This window comes from Fundulus heteroclitus, unplaced genomic scaffold (genome assembly GCF_011125445.2).
Source record: "Fundulus heteroclitus isolate FHET01 unplaced genomic scaffold, MU-UCD_Fhet_4.1 scaffold_46, whole genome shotgun sequence".
In the NCBI taxonomy this organism is placed as follows: Eukaryota; Metazoa; Chordata; class Actinopteri; order Cyprinodontiformes; family Fundulidae; genus Fundulus; species Fundulus heteroclitus.
Window position 1 is genome coordinate 913,572 of NW_023396879.1, and position 20,139 is coordinate 933,710.

General features: G+C 39.5%; 2 protein-coding genes and 1 long non-coding RNA gene across 3 annotated transcripts in view; 2 read left to right on the forward strand and 1 right to left on the reverse strand.

The window, feature by feature from the left end:
• LOC105924617 (zinc finger protein 271) overlaps positions 1 to 102 on the reverse strand; it is a 42,531-nt gene extending 42,429 nt beyond the window's left edge. The window contains exon 1 of the mRNA XM_036131843.1: positions 25 to 102. The gene's annotated coding sequence lies outside the window, so the exon portion shown is untranslated. The remainder of the gene's footprint in view (positions 1 to 24) is intronic.
• The window catches only part of LOC105924521 (gastrula zinc finger protein XlCGF57.1), a 123,862-nt gene extending 104,875 nt beyond the window's left edge, over positions 1 to 18,987 (forward strand). The window contains exon 3 of the mRNA XM_036131890.1: positions 17,175 to 18,987. Within this exon, the coding sequence (XP_035987783.1) occupies positions 17,250 to 18,656 (1,407 nt within the window). The 5' untranslated portion in view covers positions 17,175 to 17,249 and the 3' untranslated portion in view covers positions 18,657 to 18,987. The remainder of the gene's footprint in view (positions 1 to 17,174) is intronic.
• On the forward strand, positions 1,349 to 1,671 carry LOC118560621. The gene is made up of 2 exons (XR_004929477.1): positions 1,349 to 1,506; positions 1,585 to 1,671. It is a non-coding gene; the product is annotated as an uncharacterized LOC118560621 (long non-coding RNA).
• Positions 18,988 to 20,139: the final 1,152 nt, after the last annotated feature.

The following is a 20,139-nucleotide window of genomic DNA, read 5'->3' on the forward strand; positions in this document are numbered from 1 at the left end:
CTGACCGACGATGAACAAGCAAACCTGGAAGCTAACGCTGCTAGCGCCTCGTTGTTCACCGGAAGTTTCAGACGGAGACACTGGAAACGCTTACCACCCTAGACATATTATATGAGTAGACCCCGCATTGACTGTCGTGGCACAGGCATTACGGCCGCCATCTTGGGGCGGTTTACCTGCTACCCGTTAATGCTTATTAATTTGTTTTCTCTGTATTTGACAAACTAAGGCTGAATTACGTTGCCAAACGAAGGACCTGGAGTTACTAAACAGTTGCTTAACAGTCTCTTTCAGGGTACTAAGCTCCTACCCAGTTGCAAGCAAAGTGTAAGACTGGAATGACCTGGAAATTTAAAACCCTTTTCCAGGCTTAAACTGTATGAATATGGATATAAACAGCAAGCAAAAATATTCAATGAAGTTATTGTTGGTGTGAAAGCTCAGAATTAGATGTGTGTGTGTGTGAGGGAGAGTGAAAAAACGAACAATAAAACTTATGACTTTATTGAAATGTAAATTTTTTATTAATGCCTAATACCATGTCTATCTTTGTTTAAGAGGCAAAAAAATATATCGGCATGGTATTTATTTACAAATTTATTTACACATTGTGTAAACATCAGGGCGTCATGATTAGTCATTTAGCCATCATAGTCCAGAGTTTAACATTTGGCACTAGGATGTTTTCATTCCAATTCTCAAAAGTGCCTTCAAAAATAACAAAATAAAAATATTTTTTTTACAAGCATGTATTTTATTAGTGTCATTTATTGCAAAATTGCATATTTAAATGCCCAAACAGGCTATTACACTTTCAGAAATAAAAGGATAAAACATACAATTAATTTGCAATTAATCTCGAGTTACCTATCGACATTATGTGATTAATCGAGGAAATGATCCCCCCCCCTCTGTTTTTTTTGCAAATCGCACACTAGATACATCTATCTATCTATCTATCTATCTATCTATCTATCTATCTCTCTCTCTCTCTCTCTCTCTCCTCTCTCTCTCTCTAGATATATATATATATATATATATATATATATATATATATATATATATATATATATATATATATATATATATATATATATATATATATATATATATATATATATATATATATATATAGAGAGAGAGAGAGAGAGAGAGAGAGAGAGAGAGAGAGATAGATAGATAGATAGATAGATAGATGTATAAATAGATTTTATTATATTTTTTTATTTTATTTATAGATATAAATATAAACATGTAGATATATACAGGTAAATATGTAGATGTAGACATAAATTAAGTCACATTGATAGGGCCCATGCTACATACTCCGGTACAGTAGGTGGCGGTATGCACCTAAAAGCTAAGGTTGCAATCTGAAGAAAAAGAAGAACAAGAAGAGAAAAAGTTGTCGCTCATTCATAGTTCAGCGCTGTTCAACTTTACATGTGGCCAAAACAAAACGTAGACTTGTCTTGTGAGGCCTTAAGCTGCCAACCAGAGAACTGGGTAAGAGACAAAGCTAAAGCCTCCTAGACTCTGACGGCATGTGCAGCTCGTCTTAACCGCTATTTGTCTCCGTTTTAGAAGAAGCGACAGCCTGCGAGGGAGCAGTTAGCATCAGAGCTAACTGAGAAGCTAACGGCCAGAGAAGTTTCCTGTTAGAGGAAAAGGGAAAAAGTGATTTCTCATTGAGAACACTGGACACTCTGACGGTAAGAAGCTGAACTTAACAGTAACTGTGGCATTAACTGTATGGGCTGCGGCGATACGCGACTGCGGCCGCCATACTGGGAAGGGAAACTGTTACCAATAAACCAATATAGTGAGCCGAAGAGCCTCGGTTTAAAGGATAACTCGACCCCAAATCAACTTTTTTTTGCAAATAAACTGTTAACATGGTTGTCTTATATGTCTACATATCTTGGTAATTTTTACTAAAATCGGTGCATATTTGTTGACATTGTGCTTTTGTGTCCAAAATCGTCAGTGTGGTGCCCTCCAGGGGTTTAACGGCGGTCTTGCATTGAATTTCGAATCCATATTTGCTTTGTTTGACCTGACGTAATTCTGATATAGTAACGTTAGTAGCTCTGCTGCTGAAAAAAACAAAACAAAAAAAAAAAACACATCTCCATCTTGGGCCTCCAAGATGGAGAGGTAACGTTGACTGCCTCAAGCTTTTAGTGACTACACTTCCTGGCTTCATTATGAGATCTAACATTAACAAATGAACGTTAAAGTTAGCCATTTTTTTGTTTTAGTTTCCCTGTCATGTCACAGGACGTGCTGCTTATAACAAAGCAGGAATGTTATTCTGTGAAATGGCCAATAAGAAATTGGTGTGAATGTTCAGTATTCACATCTAGTAATTTTTGTTGTTAGCATGGACCGCGGAACGCATTTCAAATTGGTCGGGCCCATCAGGCAATACTCAATACCACTACCCATCACATACGCACGCGCCCGCATACACATAAAACACCAGCATCCCCTTGATCACGCAACTGATTTGCGTCACATGACACAAGACAAGCCAATCCATTTTTAGACGCCAGAATTTATTGCTTTCTCATAGGCTGTGGTCCCTGAGCATGATAAATGTGTCTGCCATGTTATAATTAAAATCGGCACCGAATTTTTATTTAACTTTTTTTCTGACGTTCCAGCAAACACGCCCCGGATTTATTTCCACTTACAATCATTATATTACAGCTAACACAATATTTACAGAATAAAAATACTTTAAAAAGAAAAGTCAAACTCACCACTGCTCTAAATATTCCCGAAAAGGTGTCTCCGTCCGCCATTATGCTGGATGAAGTCCTATCCTCCAAGCATCCACTGTGGTCAAAAGATCCCTGTGTGTGTGGGCGCATATCAAGCTATTTAGTTTTTTCTGGGTCATTGTTGATCTCAGATAGGTCTTGATACGACGGAGGGACGAGAAACACCTCTCAGCACTTGCAGTGGACACAGCCTTAAAGCTAACTAAGCTAACTAAGCTAACTAAGCTAACGAAGTAGCGGTCATAAGCAGCGCAGAGGTGGGAAAACTTTTGTTTACATCACATGACACAATCAGCCAATACATTTTTAGATGGAATGATTTATCGCTTTCTCATTGGAGAATGATGCTGCTGCCATAGACTACTGTGCATTTGAAAAAAAATAGCTATTGAATATTTTAACTTTATTTATATATATTATTTTACATGTTTGATCATCAAAAGTAGGTAGGGCCGCGGCCCTACTGGCCCTACCCGTTCCGCGGTCCATGGTTGTTAGTCTACTTATAAACCTACTATTTTTGTGACAAAACACATTTACGTTTCAATTTGAAATCCAACTATGTACAGTGGTCCTCTAATTTATTACTCATCCATTCACTCAAATAACTAAAAACTAAAAAAAAATAGTTACAGTAATAATCATAATACAAGAAAAACTCTAAAAGCAAACTGTCCCAAACAAATTAAAGCACTTTGCTGATGAGCAGTGGAGAAAAGCAGCTGAAAGTTAAAAGCTGAAATGACAACAAGCAAGGCAAAACTGGAGAACAGTAGAACTCAGCAGAGTGATAGAAATAGACCCTGATGTCCTCCAGTAGCCTAAGCCTATAGCAGCATAACTATAGAGGTAGCTCAGGGTAACATGAGCCACTCTGACTAGAAGCTTTGTCAAAAAGGAAAGTTTTAAGATTAGTCTTAAAAGTAGACGGGGTGTCTGCCTCACGACCCAAAACTGGGAGTTGGTTCCACAGGAGAGGAGCCTGATAGCTAAAGGATCTGCCTCCCATTCTACTTTTAGAGACTCTAGGAACCACCAGCAGACCTGCAGTCTGAGAGCGAAGTGCTCTGTTAGGAACATACGGGGTAATCAGAGCTCTGATATATGATGGAGCTTGATTATTAAGGGCTTTATACGTTAGAAGAAGAATTTTAAATTCTATTCTTGATTTAACAGGAAGCCAATGAAGGGAAGCTAAAATTAGAGAAAGATGATCCCTCCTGTTGATTTTCATCAGAACTCTTGCTGCAGCATTTTGGATCAGATGAAGACTTTGAACTGCATTTTGTGGACTTCCTAATAGTAAAGAATTACAATAGTCCAGCTGTAAGGATTTGCATGCCGAAGCAAAAACCTTAGGGACTTCAAAATGACCGGTATAGTGCAGAAAACACACAAAAAGGGAAAAAAAATCAGACTGAGTCCAAAAATTGCAGAGCTCCGTTTCCTTTTTATAGATAGTTGCAAAAAAATGTGAAAAAGCAGACCTTACATTAAACAACAGAGGAGCAGGGATTCCACTTTCTCCAACAGTGCAGGACAAACAAAAAAAACAGCCTCTCCAATATTGGAACAACCCAGCTCTTAAAGCACCAGCCTGTACCAATAAAAAGTAGCAGGGGTGAAAACCTTTACAACATTTACAATTTATATTTAGGGAACAAACTTAATTAAAACCTCTAGAGGAAAAACAAAAAAACAATTTACATTCAACTTCAACAAATCAAAACAATACTCCAAATCCTAGACAAAAACATCTCCCCTCCATCTCAATCAAAATGGATTTTCCCTCATGAGGCTGATTGACAACACCAGGTCCTTATTAGTACTGCTCATGGGCGCGCTTCCATGGCAACACCTGACCAGGGGTCCGTTCTTCGTACGTCGCTAAGTCAGTTAGAGTTTTAAAGAGGAAAAAGTGGTGTTGGAGCCATTAATCTAAAATATTTGTTATTTGTATGATGGTTTGCCTTGTATTTTTATCCTATAGTAAGAAGATTTGTTCGGGCCATTTTATTGTGAAGTTTAGTTTACTTTGAAAGGCTTGCTTCCTGTCGAGCCGTATATTGTATTAGAAAAAAATATGGATGGATTATCTAGCCACGGAGCAATACAGTTTTACCATGTAAACTGTGTATGACTTGGGAAAAGGAAATTTTTCATTTTTTATTGATAAAAACTTTTTTTTGTTAAAACTCCCATTTTGCATGCGTCCTTTACTTCCCGTGTCTAAGTAATGACACCGAAATTTGGATCTCTTCACATAACAAGTGCCTTTTTAAAATATCCATCCATCCATCCATTTTCCAAACCGCTTTATCCCTCATGGGGTCGCGGGGGGTGCTGGTGCCTATCTCCAGCGTTCACCGGGCGAGAGGCAGGGTACACCCTGGACAGGTCGCCAGTCTATCGCAGGGCAACACAGAGACAAACAGGACAAACAACCATTCACGCACACACTCACACCTAAGGACAATTTGGAGAAGCCAATTAACCTAACAGTCATGTTTTTGGTCTGTGGGAGGAAGCTGGAGTACCAGGAGAGAACCCACGCATGCACAAGGAGAACATGCAAACTCCATGCAGAAAGACCCAGGGGTGTACTCGAACCCAGGACCTTCTTGCTGCAAGGCAACAGCGCTACCCACTGCGCCACTGTGCAGCCTTCTTTTTTTTTTAATAAAGTATAATAATTAAAGGCTACCATTTTGTAGAATATTCTTGTACTTCACTTTTATTTGTCCCCATGTTCTAGTGGGTCCCGTGGAGGATCTGATATAAAAGAACAAAGTAAATATCAAATTATTAAAATGCAAAAATTAATACTGTAGAAAGTGATAGAAACATCTACCATGGACAGTATTTACGCATTAATTTGTCTGCTACTTTTTGCCAGCCCTCTCTCCTGGCTTTGGCAGACTTTGAGGTGTTACCTGTCGTTTTAATTAATGACTCAAATTCGGCATAACCTTCCATTAAAAGCTCTTGTTCTGCTTGGGAGAAAAACTGTGGGCGTTCTTTGGCCATGCTGAACAGCCAATAGCAGCGCTGTTGATCAATGTTTCTACTATCGATACATTTCCCCTTTTAAACAAAAGCATGAACGCGCAGTTGTCTCAGATAACTCAATCCAGCCATACTAATCATAAACAACAGGTGTGTTGGAAGAACCCAATTAGCCGGATCATGATTAGCCGGATGAAATCATCTTGGATGTGTCATTTGATCTCGGATGTTTTAAGCAACGTACGAAGAACGGACCCCAGGTGACCTCAAAGAAAAGAAAATGGTGAGAACAACAAAGTTCATAAAGTTACAAATACAAATAAACTTAAACCTTCCCCCAAATACTCAATTACTTTAAAAAACAACAAATGCCTGTTTTCATTATTTGTTAGTGAGGGGGTAAATCCCTCACACCAGCCTTGAAGTAACAAATGCATGAACTACTTTTTCAGCATCAACAGAATATTTCTAATTTTGGCAATATTCCAGAGGTGAAAAAAGGAAACTCTGGAAACCTGTTTAATATGAGATTTAAAAGGACACGTCTTGGTCAAAAATAACACCAAGATTTTTACTTTATTACTAGAGACCAAGTTAATGCCATCCAGATTAAGTGATTAATTAAGAAGTTTATTTTTTGAGGATACGGTCCAAAGATTACAACTTCTGTCTTGTCAGAATTTAAGTGCAGGAAATTGAGCATCCAGCTTTAGATGTAATTGATTGGATTCATCAGGATTTATGGATAATCCTGATGAATTGTTATACTGAGTGTCATCAGTATACCAGTGGAAATTAATCCCATGCTGTCTGATAATTTTGCCAATTGGAAGCATATATATAGTAAAGAGAATTGGTCCAAGGACTGAACCCTGTGGTACTATTCAATTATCAAAATTGGCTAATTATAGGCTTTATGGATCTCACGTTGAAGAAATCCACTTGTCACATCGGCTCAATAGTCAATCAATAGTCAGAAGAAGGTGAAAAAGTAGGAAAAGGTGCATCAGTTGCAGAATAATTATATATCATTGGATAGATGCTACTATGAAATTAAAGACAATGTCAAAAGTTTGTTTATTAAATGATGAATGCTTTGTGTTGTACTTAACATTTTCAACTGTAGGATTTTAACTTTCCTGTAATAATGTTGCCCTGATTAAAAATTATAAATTTCAATCTGCATCCATATGTTCTGGTGGACCAAATCTTTCTAGAAATGCAGATGGGGGGCCACCCAAAATCAGTACAGGGGCCACAAACGGCCCCCGGGCCGCACTTTGGACATGCCTGCTCTACAGGCTTCATTGGTCAGTTCATGGGAGAGTGATCAGAGTCGTGTTCTCTGTGACACGGTGCGGTCTCACTCACCTGGCTACTTTGCTGAGTCTCTGTCGTCATTGATGCATTAGCGAGAGAACAAAGCCATAACTTTAATATTTAGAGCTGTTTTATCTCAGAAAACATGATGCCTCTAAACAAAAGTGCTATGCAGTCACAGCAGCAGATGCTTTTCCACAACACTGTTGTGATTTCAACATCTGGGCAGAGGGGGGGGGGGACCTTTGCAAAACCTCTGGAGCCATGCTCCTTTTAATTAATGTTTTTTTTTTGGTCTAAATTGACATTTGTGTAACATTTGTTATCATTGTGTCATTTTTCTCATGTAAATGGATGAAGAAAAAGCCCCACGTATCGGGTATTGGTTTGCCTGATGTCAAAATAATCTGTATTGGTATCGATCTTAAAAATCTTGTATCGTTCCACCTTGTTGTGAAATTATACACTGTTTAAAGCAATTTATTGTTTAATAAATAACTCTGTATGTTAGGTATTGTCCAGTAAATATCAGCCAGAGAGCTGATGTCAGGACAATGGTTGAAAGGGATGATTTGAGCACTGGCGATCTTTTAACAGCAAAGTGTGCACACAAATAGAGGGACAACTTCTCTTTAAGTTCAAAAAGTTATTAACAGAAATAAAATGAACATCCAGAGAGCATCGCTATATAATGCTGTTTATCTGAATTAACACTATATTTCAATCAACAAATCCTCTCTACAAGGCTAGTAAACTTTACTAAAACGACTAAGCAAAATTAAGATAAAAAGAAGCTAAGCTAAGGAACTATGTACATGCAAAAGAAACAAAAGATAAAATAAAAATGGTTATCATCAGAATAATTCAGTGAATCCTGGTTCACTGCAGATCTGAGTTAAAGAACCAAAGTTCAACTTAAAGAACATGGAATGGAGTTAAATTAGCTTAGTTTAGAACATTTGGTATGTGTTTAACCCATTCACAATGCAAATCCTGAGATAAGCAAACATCATCTGACTAAATAACATTTTAAAGAAAGATTTTCTCAGTAAAATCATTAACTTTAGGGACGCTTGATTTTATTAATGAGATTATACCTCCGGGAGGCTAGGGGTCGCTGTAGCAATCGGTCACTAAAATCGGCTAATCATAAAGTTAAACAAAACTCCTTTAAATTGACATTAATATTCCATATTAATGCAGTAATAACGCTCATAGCGCTATCGAACGATGACGATGGAATTTAAACAGCTTCGGATTTATTTTGGTCGCAGTGAGTGGACCGGATAACATGAAAATAAATCAGTGTATCTTGTGGAGATAACGTTTGTTATAACCATTAAATCACGCTCGAATTACATCGGAAATGGCATAGTATCACAATGCTAACGGGAGTGACTCGGTAGGTCCATGTGCTTAAAAACACAATGTAACTGCATCACACAAACCTTCCAAACAACTATTTAACTTGCCCTGTTTGTTTCTCTGAGTGAGTTCGGTTCACGTTGGGCGTCCAAGGAAGAGCAGTGGTCCAGGAAACGTTGGTTCTTTCAGCAGCGGGCCAGCGGCTCTGCAGCTAGCCGAAACATGGTTGATTTCAGCTCCTTTTTGCTCCCAGTTTGGGAAGTGGGTAAAGGAGGCCGATCCACGCTGAGAAGATTAAACAAGGCTTGTTTTGGCATTCTTTATTTCAGCGGCTGCAAAATTAGCTCTGTTTCTAGTCAGCAGTTTCTCCGGGGCCAGTTAGGTTCTCTGCTCCGCAGAGGACGAGAATTTCTCCACCTTTTGTCCCTCCATTGAAGCGAGGGGGAGATGAGTTTCACAGGAGGCCTGTTCTGTGCAGCTTGTGAGCATTTTGAGCCCCATGAAGTCCGCATGGTGGCTGGTCTGGTCCCAGCTCCCTCTCCTTGAGGGCTCCAAGAAGAAGTGGGCTTGTGAATATTAGAGGGTTGTCCTGTGGGAGCAAAGTTTTATAGCACTGATAGAACCCTGCTGAGGGGGTGGACCCTTGGTGCCTGTGAAATTTATTTAGCTTCTAACTCGATGTGGATTTTGTCCATGGCTCTGATGGCATACAAACCTCTAGTATGAATCCAGGAGTAAACATTATCGTCTGTAGCCACAAGATGGCTCCAAGGGTTGTAAAAACTATTGGTATGCCATCACGCCATGGCTAAATCCAGAGTGAATTTTGAACAATATGTGACATGGGGGAAGGAACAAAATTCATATTTGATTGGAAGCAACAGGAATTTGGGACCCTCTGTTATGGGAGTTTTGGGTGGAATTCTAAACAATAGTAACTGAGTTCCCCATCTTTACTAAATGACAAAACGGTGGTATGATGTTCCAGCACTTTTATTGAGAAACAGAGCAGAGATTCACATAGTTGGAAAGTAATCGCACCCCTCGGTTCCGCTGCGGTCTGCGTCTGCCCTGTCTGTCTCTGTCTCACTTTCCGGCTTCCCCTAATACTGCACCGTGGCCTTGGCTAGAGACATAACAAAGACAGTCTATCATAGACAATAATCATTCTACGCAGCTGCAGCATTTGGCCTTTCAATCAGCAAACAGTGGATCTTATACACAGACATCAGGTCTCCAGGCCTCCTCTGTCCGAGTGGTGTGAGGCCATAGTGACTTCAGAATAATAATTATATAATAAAACATTCCTCTCTTTTTCTTTTTTTTTTTTTTGATGATGGCGTCGTCAGCATCAAGACAAAACAAGATGACCCATCACTTGAAAATGTGAACAAAGCACAGAGGAACCCTTTCTGTAAGCTCGTAAAGTGGGACCCAAAGGGTTCCTGTGTTGGAACCGGGTAGTGCTGGAACTTTTAGTACAGATCAACATGAATGCTTCAAAGAGGTTTAACACACAAGATCAAAGGTTTAGCTTTTATCTACAATTTAGGATTCATCTAATTAGGTAAGGCCTGTTTTAGGTACCTATGCGCACATTATTTTGAAATTACATTAGACTATGGTAAGCTAAACCTGTTCAGTAACCAAGGTCGAATCCGTCTACTCTGACCCACCCTGAATACCCTCCTACTCCTTTCTCCACTCACCCCTACGATGGACAATAATCCACCACTCCAAACTTACAACACCAGGAGCAAAGGCAGGAGGGGTTCAGTGCGGGCAGGGGAACCACAGAAAAAGCTACCCCCAGGGGGTAGTAAAAACTGGCAAGCCCCCCTCCCAGGGAGATCTGCTCTCGGCCAATCTGAGCCTGAAAACCCTGTATTGAATCTAAGTGTTATCATTACCAGCTAATATTAAAGGATCTTTAGAGCCAATCCGATCCTGGTTCTTCCTATATCAAATCAAAAGGTGCATAAACCATAGATCCTTGTGTGTCTGAAGCAAACAGTTTCCATTTTTTACCATAAAACCATATTGATCAACATGATGTAATATTAAAGTGTAGATCTCATAACAAAAAAAAATCAAACATGTGAGTCAGTGGAACAGAGCAGTTAAACAAACAGCAACAGAATATGAGAAGAGTTCTAAACGTCAAGAACGCAAAGTTAAGGAAACCTTCAGGCCTTTCAGGCACAAGGCAGAAAATAATCTAATCGCGCTTAGGGTCTCTTCAGGCAACTCCTCCAATTGAAGAATAAGGAATCAGAGTTCTCTGGCTTCTTCATCCCCAGTCCTCTTCTTGGTTCCTCCTCATAGGCTGGACGATTGAGCTGGATGGTAATAAGCATTCAGTTCTGGATGGGCACTGAGCATTTTATTTTGCATTTCTCTCTAATAAAACACTTTGTGAAGATGGTCTGCAGACACGAGTCCTTGTTTCCACTGGAGAACAGAAACAAGGTGTAATTAGTGTTCTTATCAAAAAAAAACATTCATGTGTCATTTATTAAAACATCCTCCAAGTACTTTCACTTTCAAGATATTTCTGTCCACAATTATTTAGCTCTCAGAATTCTGCAATTTAATTATTAGTTAAAAAAGAGTAATCTTTAGGTTCAAATGTATCTGCAGTAAATTCATAGTTATTCTTAACCGAATGCTTTCAATGTGTGTCTTAACTGTTGTTGTCTGACAGTTGAACTTCTCTGCAACATAAGTTCATCAACATATTTGTTTCATGACATTTCCCGTTTTATTTTGAAAACCCAACTGAGAAAAAGAAAGCCTTTCCATGTGAAAGCCTTTTCCCTCTTTCTCTCTCTTTTTTTTTTTTTTTTTTAAAGAAGAAAGTGAGGTGCTGTTCTGGACAGAAAAGACAACATATTTACACCATGCTGTTACTGTTCAAGGACGCCAAGGTTCTACAAAACAAAGCAGTGAGCAGGAGAGAACAGAAGCTTTTGAAAATGTTCTAACATTGTTGATCAACCAAAGCTACTTAAGCAAATCCGAATTATTTCCCAAATTAATCCTAAAATAAAGTAAACCTGACATTGTGTACATTGTGATTATTTATTTTCTTAAACTGAGGATTGAGGACTTTGATTAAGACGTTCTTGGATGAACGCGTCTCTGCGTTCCTATTTGTCTAGGCCTCTGCAATCTGATCTATGATCTATGTATTCTGAGTGCCTGGTCAGGAAGGGTTAAGGTTCTCTGAAGCTTTCTGTTTTCAGCAACCCTGAAAACCCAGAACCCTTTACAGTCAGTGTTAGGTGTCAGGTAACCTGTGGGACCACCTCGTCGTCTCTCTGGTTCCACCAGCTGTGTCAAGTCCACAGCAGCTCGTCCTGGGTGCCATGCCCCAGGGGTCTCCACACCCCCCTGTGTGGAACGTCTCTCATTGTAAGGATCTCACCTTATGTCCCGTTCAAGATGTTCTTTACACAACAGGAGTTCCAATGTGGGATGCCTTTGCTGCTTTAATGTTCCTCAGAGAAAACCTTCATTCATTGATACATCATCAAGCTGTTACCCTTTCATCATCACAGCCCCCCAACCATCCTGACCAGATCCAAAATGTCCCCATAATTTAATCTAATTAAATTAATCTTACTTATTTTCTGTATGTAAGACGATAGTTGAAAGATATTAAATCTCCATAAATATTGTACCCATTTTACCCTGATGCTTTAATCCTAAATTTACCCATGTTAGTTAGTAGGATGTGTCATTATGCTAATTTTATTGCAACCTTATCCATTTTAGCCAGTAACCTTTTCTTTGCGTTTTATTGATGCCTGCCGGATTGGCAGAAATCAGCTTGCTCTAAGATGTTCATTAAATGAAATGCTATTTAAAAGTTCAGATTGCTCTACGTATATAGTGAAAACAAATTAATTAATTTATTAAACTGTTGATATAATACCCACTTAATTTATTAAGTTGCTCCATGATTCCATCAAGGTGCTTCTTTAAAAGTGTTCACCTTTACATAATCTTAATGTGTTTCGTAATGTGTGTTTTGTTTTAATTGTGTACAACAAAATCTGAAGTGAAATGCATGAAGTCGTGTCTGCAGAACTCATCTATGTGTTTTTGTCGAAGGTTGTCCGATGCCTCAGCCATAGTCCTTCATTGTCCATTTTCAGTCCAATGTCTGATATCAGCAGCCCAACATTCTCCTTCTCATCAAGAGTCCATCATCCAGTCCTAACGCCTGCAAACAGAATGAATTCTGCCAGCATTTTTGCCAAAGAAAACGCTCCATAGGTTGAAAAGAAATTACAGCAAAACAGTCACAAACATTTTAACTACAGTGTTCCCTCTAACATGACAAACATAAAAGAAACAAAAGGATAAAAAATAAATCAAACTTTGTCTCTGACAAAATAAAACTCTAAACTATAATGGTATAATGGTCGGGGTCCCCACTTATCAAAGCTGCGAACGTCTTCGCAACAGTCAAGGACTTAAGCATCCCTGCCGCTTTCATCCACAACAGAAGTGGACAGCCTCTTGCATAAAACCAAGACAAGAGGACTTTAATGGACCAGCTGCAAACTGCTCAGCTGGTCACCCGTTCTCCAGGTGAAAATCACTCTGCCCATCCTCCTCCCAGCATGAGAGTCCGTATTTCAGCTGAAAACGTAATTTTAATAAAATTTTGAATTTTAGTTTAATGTTCAAACCTTAGTCACCGTTCGGTATTGCGAACCCTGTTTTATTTGCCTTAAGGATTAAATATAATTCATTATCTCTACCGGCTTTTACTTTTACTATCTTTTAGGTTTACAGTTTTAAATTTTAAAATTTCTTGAGGTATACTTTAAAATGGGGTTTAAATTTCAAAAGCTTGCAAGCATTTTTGACCAATTGCGTTTGTTTTTTAAAAGAGCTGGAAAATAATCCCCTTACCGTCTCATGAAAGAAAGGTTCAGATCTTCGCGCCGACGCCCAGAGACTCTCCGAGACCAGGAGCTCCTCCACATCCCTTGAAAATCCATTTGGGGTACCAGAGGCCGGATAACCTCTCCGGGTTGGCCAAAACAGCTCCTGTCCTCGGACTCCCTCGCTCGTCGGTCGGAGATCCTGTTCGTGACGCCAAATTGTTATGGGAGTTTTGGATGGAATTCTAAACAATAGTAACTGAGTTCCCATTTTTACTAAATGACGAGACGGTGGTATGACGTTCCAGCACTTTTATTGAGAAACAGAGCAGAGATTCACATAGTTGGAAAGTAATCGCACCCCTCGGTTCCGCTGCGGTCTGCGTCTGCCCTGTCTCTGTCTGTCTCACTTTCCGGCTTCCCCTAATACTGCACCGTGGCCTTGGCTAGAGACATAACAAAGACAGTCTATCATAGACAATAATCATTCTACGCAGCTGCAGCATTTGGCCTTGCAATCAGCAAACAGTGGATCTTATACACAGACATCAGGTCTCCAGGCCTCCTCTGTCCGAGTGGTGTGAGGCCATAGTGACTTCAGAATAATAATTCTTATAACACCCTCACAGGCACAAAAGTCCTCCCCTCTCAGCAGGGCTCCATGCTATATAACCTTGCTCCCACAGGACAAAGCAGCTCTTCTTCACTTCTTTCATCGGGCCTCACGAGGCCAGAAAGACACAAGCCAGCACAGGGGAGAAATCTCTCTTCACCTGGGGGACATGACCGGGCAAATCATAGTTTAAGTCTGCTGTCTTAACTTCAGCGTAAAACGCCAGAGGAGATAATACCTTCGTGCCAAAGCAGCTTTGTTTATTTCTTCTCAGCCTTTACAGGGAAGCGGACTCCAAACGGAGCTGGAAAGTTGGCAAAGGACCCACTTTCCCATGCTGAGGAAAGATCTGCTGAATTCGTGACCGCAGCCGGGTCAGAGAACGCTGCAGAGCCCCAGGCCTCCGATCCTGACCATGTTTCGGCTAGCTCATGACCACATGTCTGCTGCTGCTAGGCTTCAGAGCCGCAGGCTAGCCCACTGCTGAAAAGACCAACGATTTCCTCTGCTTTTCCGCTGCTCCCTTCCTTGGATGGCCAAAGTGGACCGAACTCAGACGAGGCACTGACAGGTTGGGCAGAGAGACCAAAGGGAAAAGTTACATGGTTATTGGGAAATGTTTGTGTAATTCAATTCAGTTCAATTCAATTTTATTTATATAGCGCCAAATCATGAAACATGTCATCTCAAGGCACTTTACAAAGTCAAGTTCAATCATATTATACAGATTGGGTCAGATTATACAGATTGGTCAAAAATGTCCTATATAAGGAAACCAGTTGATTGCATCAAAGTCCCGACAAGCAGCATTCACTTCTGGGGAAGTGTAGAGCCACAGGAAGAGTCATCTGCATTGTACATGGCTTTGCTGCAATCCCTCAATGTGTTTACATGCTGGTTTCAACACAAAGAGCTCATTGCTAGCATTCGGTACCATATAATTGCAGATGTGATTTGAATGTGTTTTTATGGTTATAACAAATGTTATCTCTATCGGGGTTTCATACATTGATGGTATATTAATGTTTATGTTAACCGGCTCACTCATTATGGCTAAAAATAAAGCTGAAGTTCATCTGGGCGCTGCGTTTTTTTGTTTACCTTCTCTTTCACTCCGCCACTTAAACTCGAGTGTCAATGTTGTTGTTTTTTTAATGGTGGTCGAGCGGCTTAAAGTCGGAATAAAACTCCTTTCCCACTGTCTAAAAAATGACGTCTGATTTCCAGCTGGCCTCCTGCCACCGCTGCGTTATTGCACAAATGCTTTGGAAAATAATGCATGCACATGAAAGCAATCACTACGCATACAGCATCTTACTTTACAAGAAATAATCCTCACTGTCTCATAAACACGTTGTTTCATTAAGGAGTTGCAACGCAGGTTTTTTGGTGCAAATTTTGTAATTAAAGCTCATTGTTAACGTGAGCTGGTCTGTGTGCTGGTCGTTCGCTGCACTTGTGCTGAGCGAAAAAAGTCTGGTTGCCTCTGATTTATGCCTGTTTGCTGCTGTGTAGCTACAGAGTGGTGGAGCTACAGCAGCTGTGATCTCTCTCACAGTTGCGTTTGGTTTCAGGATATGATTTTTCCTGTGAACATTGTTTTTCTGACTTCTTTTGTGAGTTTAAATTTATCCCAAGTTGTATTTTGGGATACATGCTTATTTTCATACATATCATACTTGACGGTAGAAAGGAGTTTATTACAGCCTGTTAAACATATACACAAAATTGTGAGAATAACATTAAAGCAAAGAGAGCTCTGGTATCAGAAAAGTATCGGTATCTGCAGATACCAAAATTCTGGTATCTGAATCGGATCGAAAGTAAAAAATCTGGATCGGTGGAGCCACAGTTCGCCGGTCACAGAGCTGGTTTAAGTTTTTTTTTATCTTTGCAAAAATTTTATAATGCTTTTTATAAACTTGTGAGTTGTGATAATTAATTTCTGTGCAACAAAAGGCAAAGCAGAGCTTGATTGTTGTAATGTGTGATTTGTGTTAAATTAAAACGTATGTCGTCATTATAGCTATGGTTACGTGTCTCGCATTGTCCCTCACCAGCATTCTGTTGTTCCACATTTGCTTATTTGAAATCTGGTCACCCTAGATGGGAAGCATTTTCTGCACCCACTATTTGCTTAAAGGAGCGAGTCTGCTATTTTTCCAGAAGTTTCCCCAAGTCTATTTCTGAATAACTACACATGTGCAAGACAATTTATCTGCTGTTCTGCTCCTCAGGGGATCACATGAAGAAAAATCTCCCAAATCCACTCTTGTCTTGTTGCTTTCTGCTGAGGCCTTCCTCTTCTTGTCATAAACTGGACGCTGTTTGCTTCTTGCGACTCTCAGCCATGTACAAAGTATGCAGTGTGAGCAGCGGAGCTACAATGAACGGCTAACACTGAAGCTAACTGCTAAGCTAACCAGATACATAAACACTAGAAGTGCACAGCCAGCAAACGGAAACTAACAAGGAACGAGCACACTGGCGTTACGTGAACAAGTCAGAATGAAGGCATGTGGGACAACCAATGAATAAGGTGATTCTTCCAGAACTTGAGGGGGGGGGGGGGGGGGGGGGGGGGGCAGGAACAAAACTCTGAGAAATCCTGCCCTTCTTCAAATAACAGGATTGGTTGGAGTTTTTACAGTGCTGCAGCTTTAACAAAGATCTAATTTTTAACCTCCTTTTTCTGAATACATAATTTACCCAGTATAACAAACAGTGTTTCTGAACAAAATTACCAACTATAGCGTTAAGCCTGAATGTCAAGGACAAAAATCAGAGATAACAAATGTTTCTGTTTAATGTAGAACAACATTTTTGAAGTGAAAGATATGCAGGATTGTGTAGATTTTAATGTCTAATGCAGAGATCAAAACTACAATTCAAGAGCCATAAGTGTTTTTTTGAGCTATTTAGAGTTGAGGTCTATCTTGTAGAGCTGGGGTGGTACCAGCCCTGATAATCAATGGGGGGTAGTGGGAAATAACAATAACTGATTCCCCATTTATATATTGAATAAAAGGAAACATTAATATCAAGTTCCAGCACTTATTGAGAACCAGAGCAGAGACAAAGTAATCACACACCTGGCTAGGCCAAGGAATTTTACTTTGTAAATCTAATTAATATCTTCTGGTTTTCTCTCCTCAGACATTTCACAGCCTCTTGTTCTCTTGGAAGGTTCTTGCTGATCAATCTGCCAGTGGCCAAGAGAGGAACTTCATTATTAACCTGAAGGAACCAAACACCAAAGACATGAAAGAGGAAGAACCAGAACCTCAAGGAATTAAAGAAGAACAGCTTGGACTGTGTATCTTTCCAGATGAAAAGGAACTTGTTAAGCAGGAGACAGAAACCTTTGTAGGGTTTTCTGCTTGTGACAAACTATTTCAAGTTGAACCTGAACAGCAACAGATGAACGTGACAAAGGAGGAACCAGAACCTGTAGAGATTAAAGAGGAACATGGGGATCTCTGGAGTAATGAGGATGAGGAGCAGCTTGTAGTGAAGCAGGAGGCTGGCACCTTTAAGGTGACTCCTCTGGATTTAAAACATGACACAAATGAACCAGAAGAGAAAATGAACCAACTTCTCAATGCAGACTCCTCTGAAGGTGAGAAGCAGCATCAGCAGGATAATAATCAAGAAGAGTCAGGATCAAACACAGATGAAGAGCTAAAGCGTAAAAAGAGACGAGAAAAAAACAAAGATCACAGTGAGGGTTCAAAACTAAAAAGACATAAGACCAATAAACCTTGTGAAGCATGTGGTAAATGTTTCACTAAGTGTAGATGTTTGACTAATCAAATTAGGAAAAATAGAGAGAAATCTTTACTGTGTGTGCTTTGTGGAAAAGGTTTTCATAGTCCAAGTAATTTGAGTATCCACATGAGAGCCCACACAGGGGAGAAACCTTTCTCCTGTCCAACTTGCGCAAAAGGGTTTTATCATAAAGGTCACCTGAGTGTTCACATAAGAACTCATACTGGTGAGAAGCCATACGCTTGTGAAATGTGTGATAAATCTTTCAGCGTTGGTAGTCGTCTGGCTTCTCACATGAGAACGCACACAGGGGAGAAGCCTTTTTACTGTTCAACTTGTGCAAAAGGGTTTTCCACTAAAGGTTACCTGAGTAGGCACATAAGAACTCATATGGAAGATAAGCCGTATGCATGTGAAATGTGTGATAAATCTTTTAGCTTGGGTAGTTATTTAGCTGGTCACATGAGAACGCACACAGTGAAGAAGCCTTTCTCCTGTCCAACTTGTGCAAAAGAGTTTTCCCGAAAAGATCACCTGATTATGCACATAAGAACTCATACAGGTGAGAAGCCTTATCATTGTAACGTGTGTGATAAATATTTCAGCAATGGTAGTTATTTAGCTGTTCACATGAGAACGCACACAGGTGAGAAGCCTTTCTCCTGTCCAACTTGTGCAAAAGGTTTTTCAACTAAAGGTAACCTGATTATACACGTAAGAACTCATACGGGCGAGAAGCCTTATCATTGTAAAGTGTGTGATAAATCTTTTGCTTCCTCTCATAGTAGGCTTATACATATGAGAACTCACACAGGTGAGAAGCCTTATCACTGTCAAGTGTGTGATAAATCTTTTACTGCCTCTACTAATATGATTAAACATATGAGAACTCACAGGTGAGAAGCTGTATGCTTCTAAAGCGTGTGCTAAGTCTTTCAGAAACAGTTGTCATCTGGCTGATCACATGCTAACCTACAGGTGAGAAGCCTTTCCTGTGTCTGATGTGTAGAAAATGTTTCTTCAAGCAAAGCAATCCAAGTGTTCACATGAGAATTCATGGTGATAAGATGCCTCACTCTTCAGATACATATTAAAATCAATGACTGTTGTAAATTAGCTAAACAACATACACTTCATTTTAATCATTAAATCACAAGTTCCAACTTCTGTTAGATTGTTAGAGCCGGTTTTAGGAGTTAAATTCTTTTGTCATTCCTATGTTATTCATTTGGATAAATGATTGAGCTCATGTGACAGTATAATATGAAATGATCTACTCTTCATAGAAGTTTTACTTTTTTACTATCAAAGCTGACTGTTTTTTAGCGCTGTTTATAGTTCAACCCACTCACAAAAAACTATTTCTATAAAGAAAACCACAGATCATGATGCTAATACCAAGTGTCACTGTGGATGTAATGTGTGTTTTAATGATGTCCAGGTTGAGTTGTTGCAAACATGTCATTTTGAGTTTAGTTTCATCTCGGGGATGTGAACACCACCCACATTTGCTAAATTCCTGCATGAACTCAAACAGTAACCATGTTGCACTTTTTGTTACTTATTGTAACCCTGAAGATTTTTATGTTGAATTGTACAGAATGTATTTGTAATTTGTAATTGTATGAACGTTAAATGTAGAGAAGTTGAATTTTCTGTTGTCATAACTTACTGAAAAACTCAGCTTCTGGGGCTTATATGAGGTCTTGATGTTAGCCCCATTTACACTACCCTTTTCTAACCGTGCCGTGAACAGTCCGAGCTCGGTAACCCAGCCAGGACGTCATTTACACTTTCGAGTGTAAATGGAACGCAAACTGAACTGCACTGTGCCAGACACAACCGAGCCGCGCTAAATCTAGGCCAATTCGATATGTGGGCTCGGCCCGTTTTTTTAGTGGCACGGTTCTCTGATAACAAAGAGCGCATGAACAGACCACGTCATCTCATCAGACATTCATAAAAATACTAGCTTCCCTAGTTCCAGTGATGATTCTGCTTAGCAGTGTGATGAACCTCAACGTCTGTCATTTCCTCCGTCTGTAAGCTTTTGTGCAATTATACACAGTTTAAAGTTATTTAATGTTTCATAAATAACTCTCTGTTAAGTATTGTTTGGTGATAATCAGCTCTTAAGCTACTTTTAAGACAATGGTTGAAAGGGATGAATTTGAGCACTAGCAATCTTATCATCAAACTCTGCACACACAGAATAAAGGAGTTACAACTTCTTTTCAAGTTCAAGAATTTAATAGCAGAAATAAAATTAACATCACTATATAATGCTGTATCTGAATTTACACTATATTTCGATCAATAAATCCTCTCTACTAGGCTATTGAAATTTAACTAAACTACTAAGCAAAATGAAGATTAAAATGAA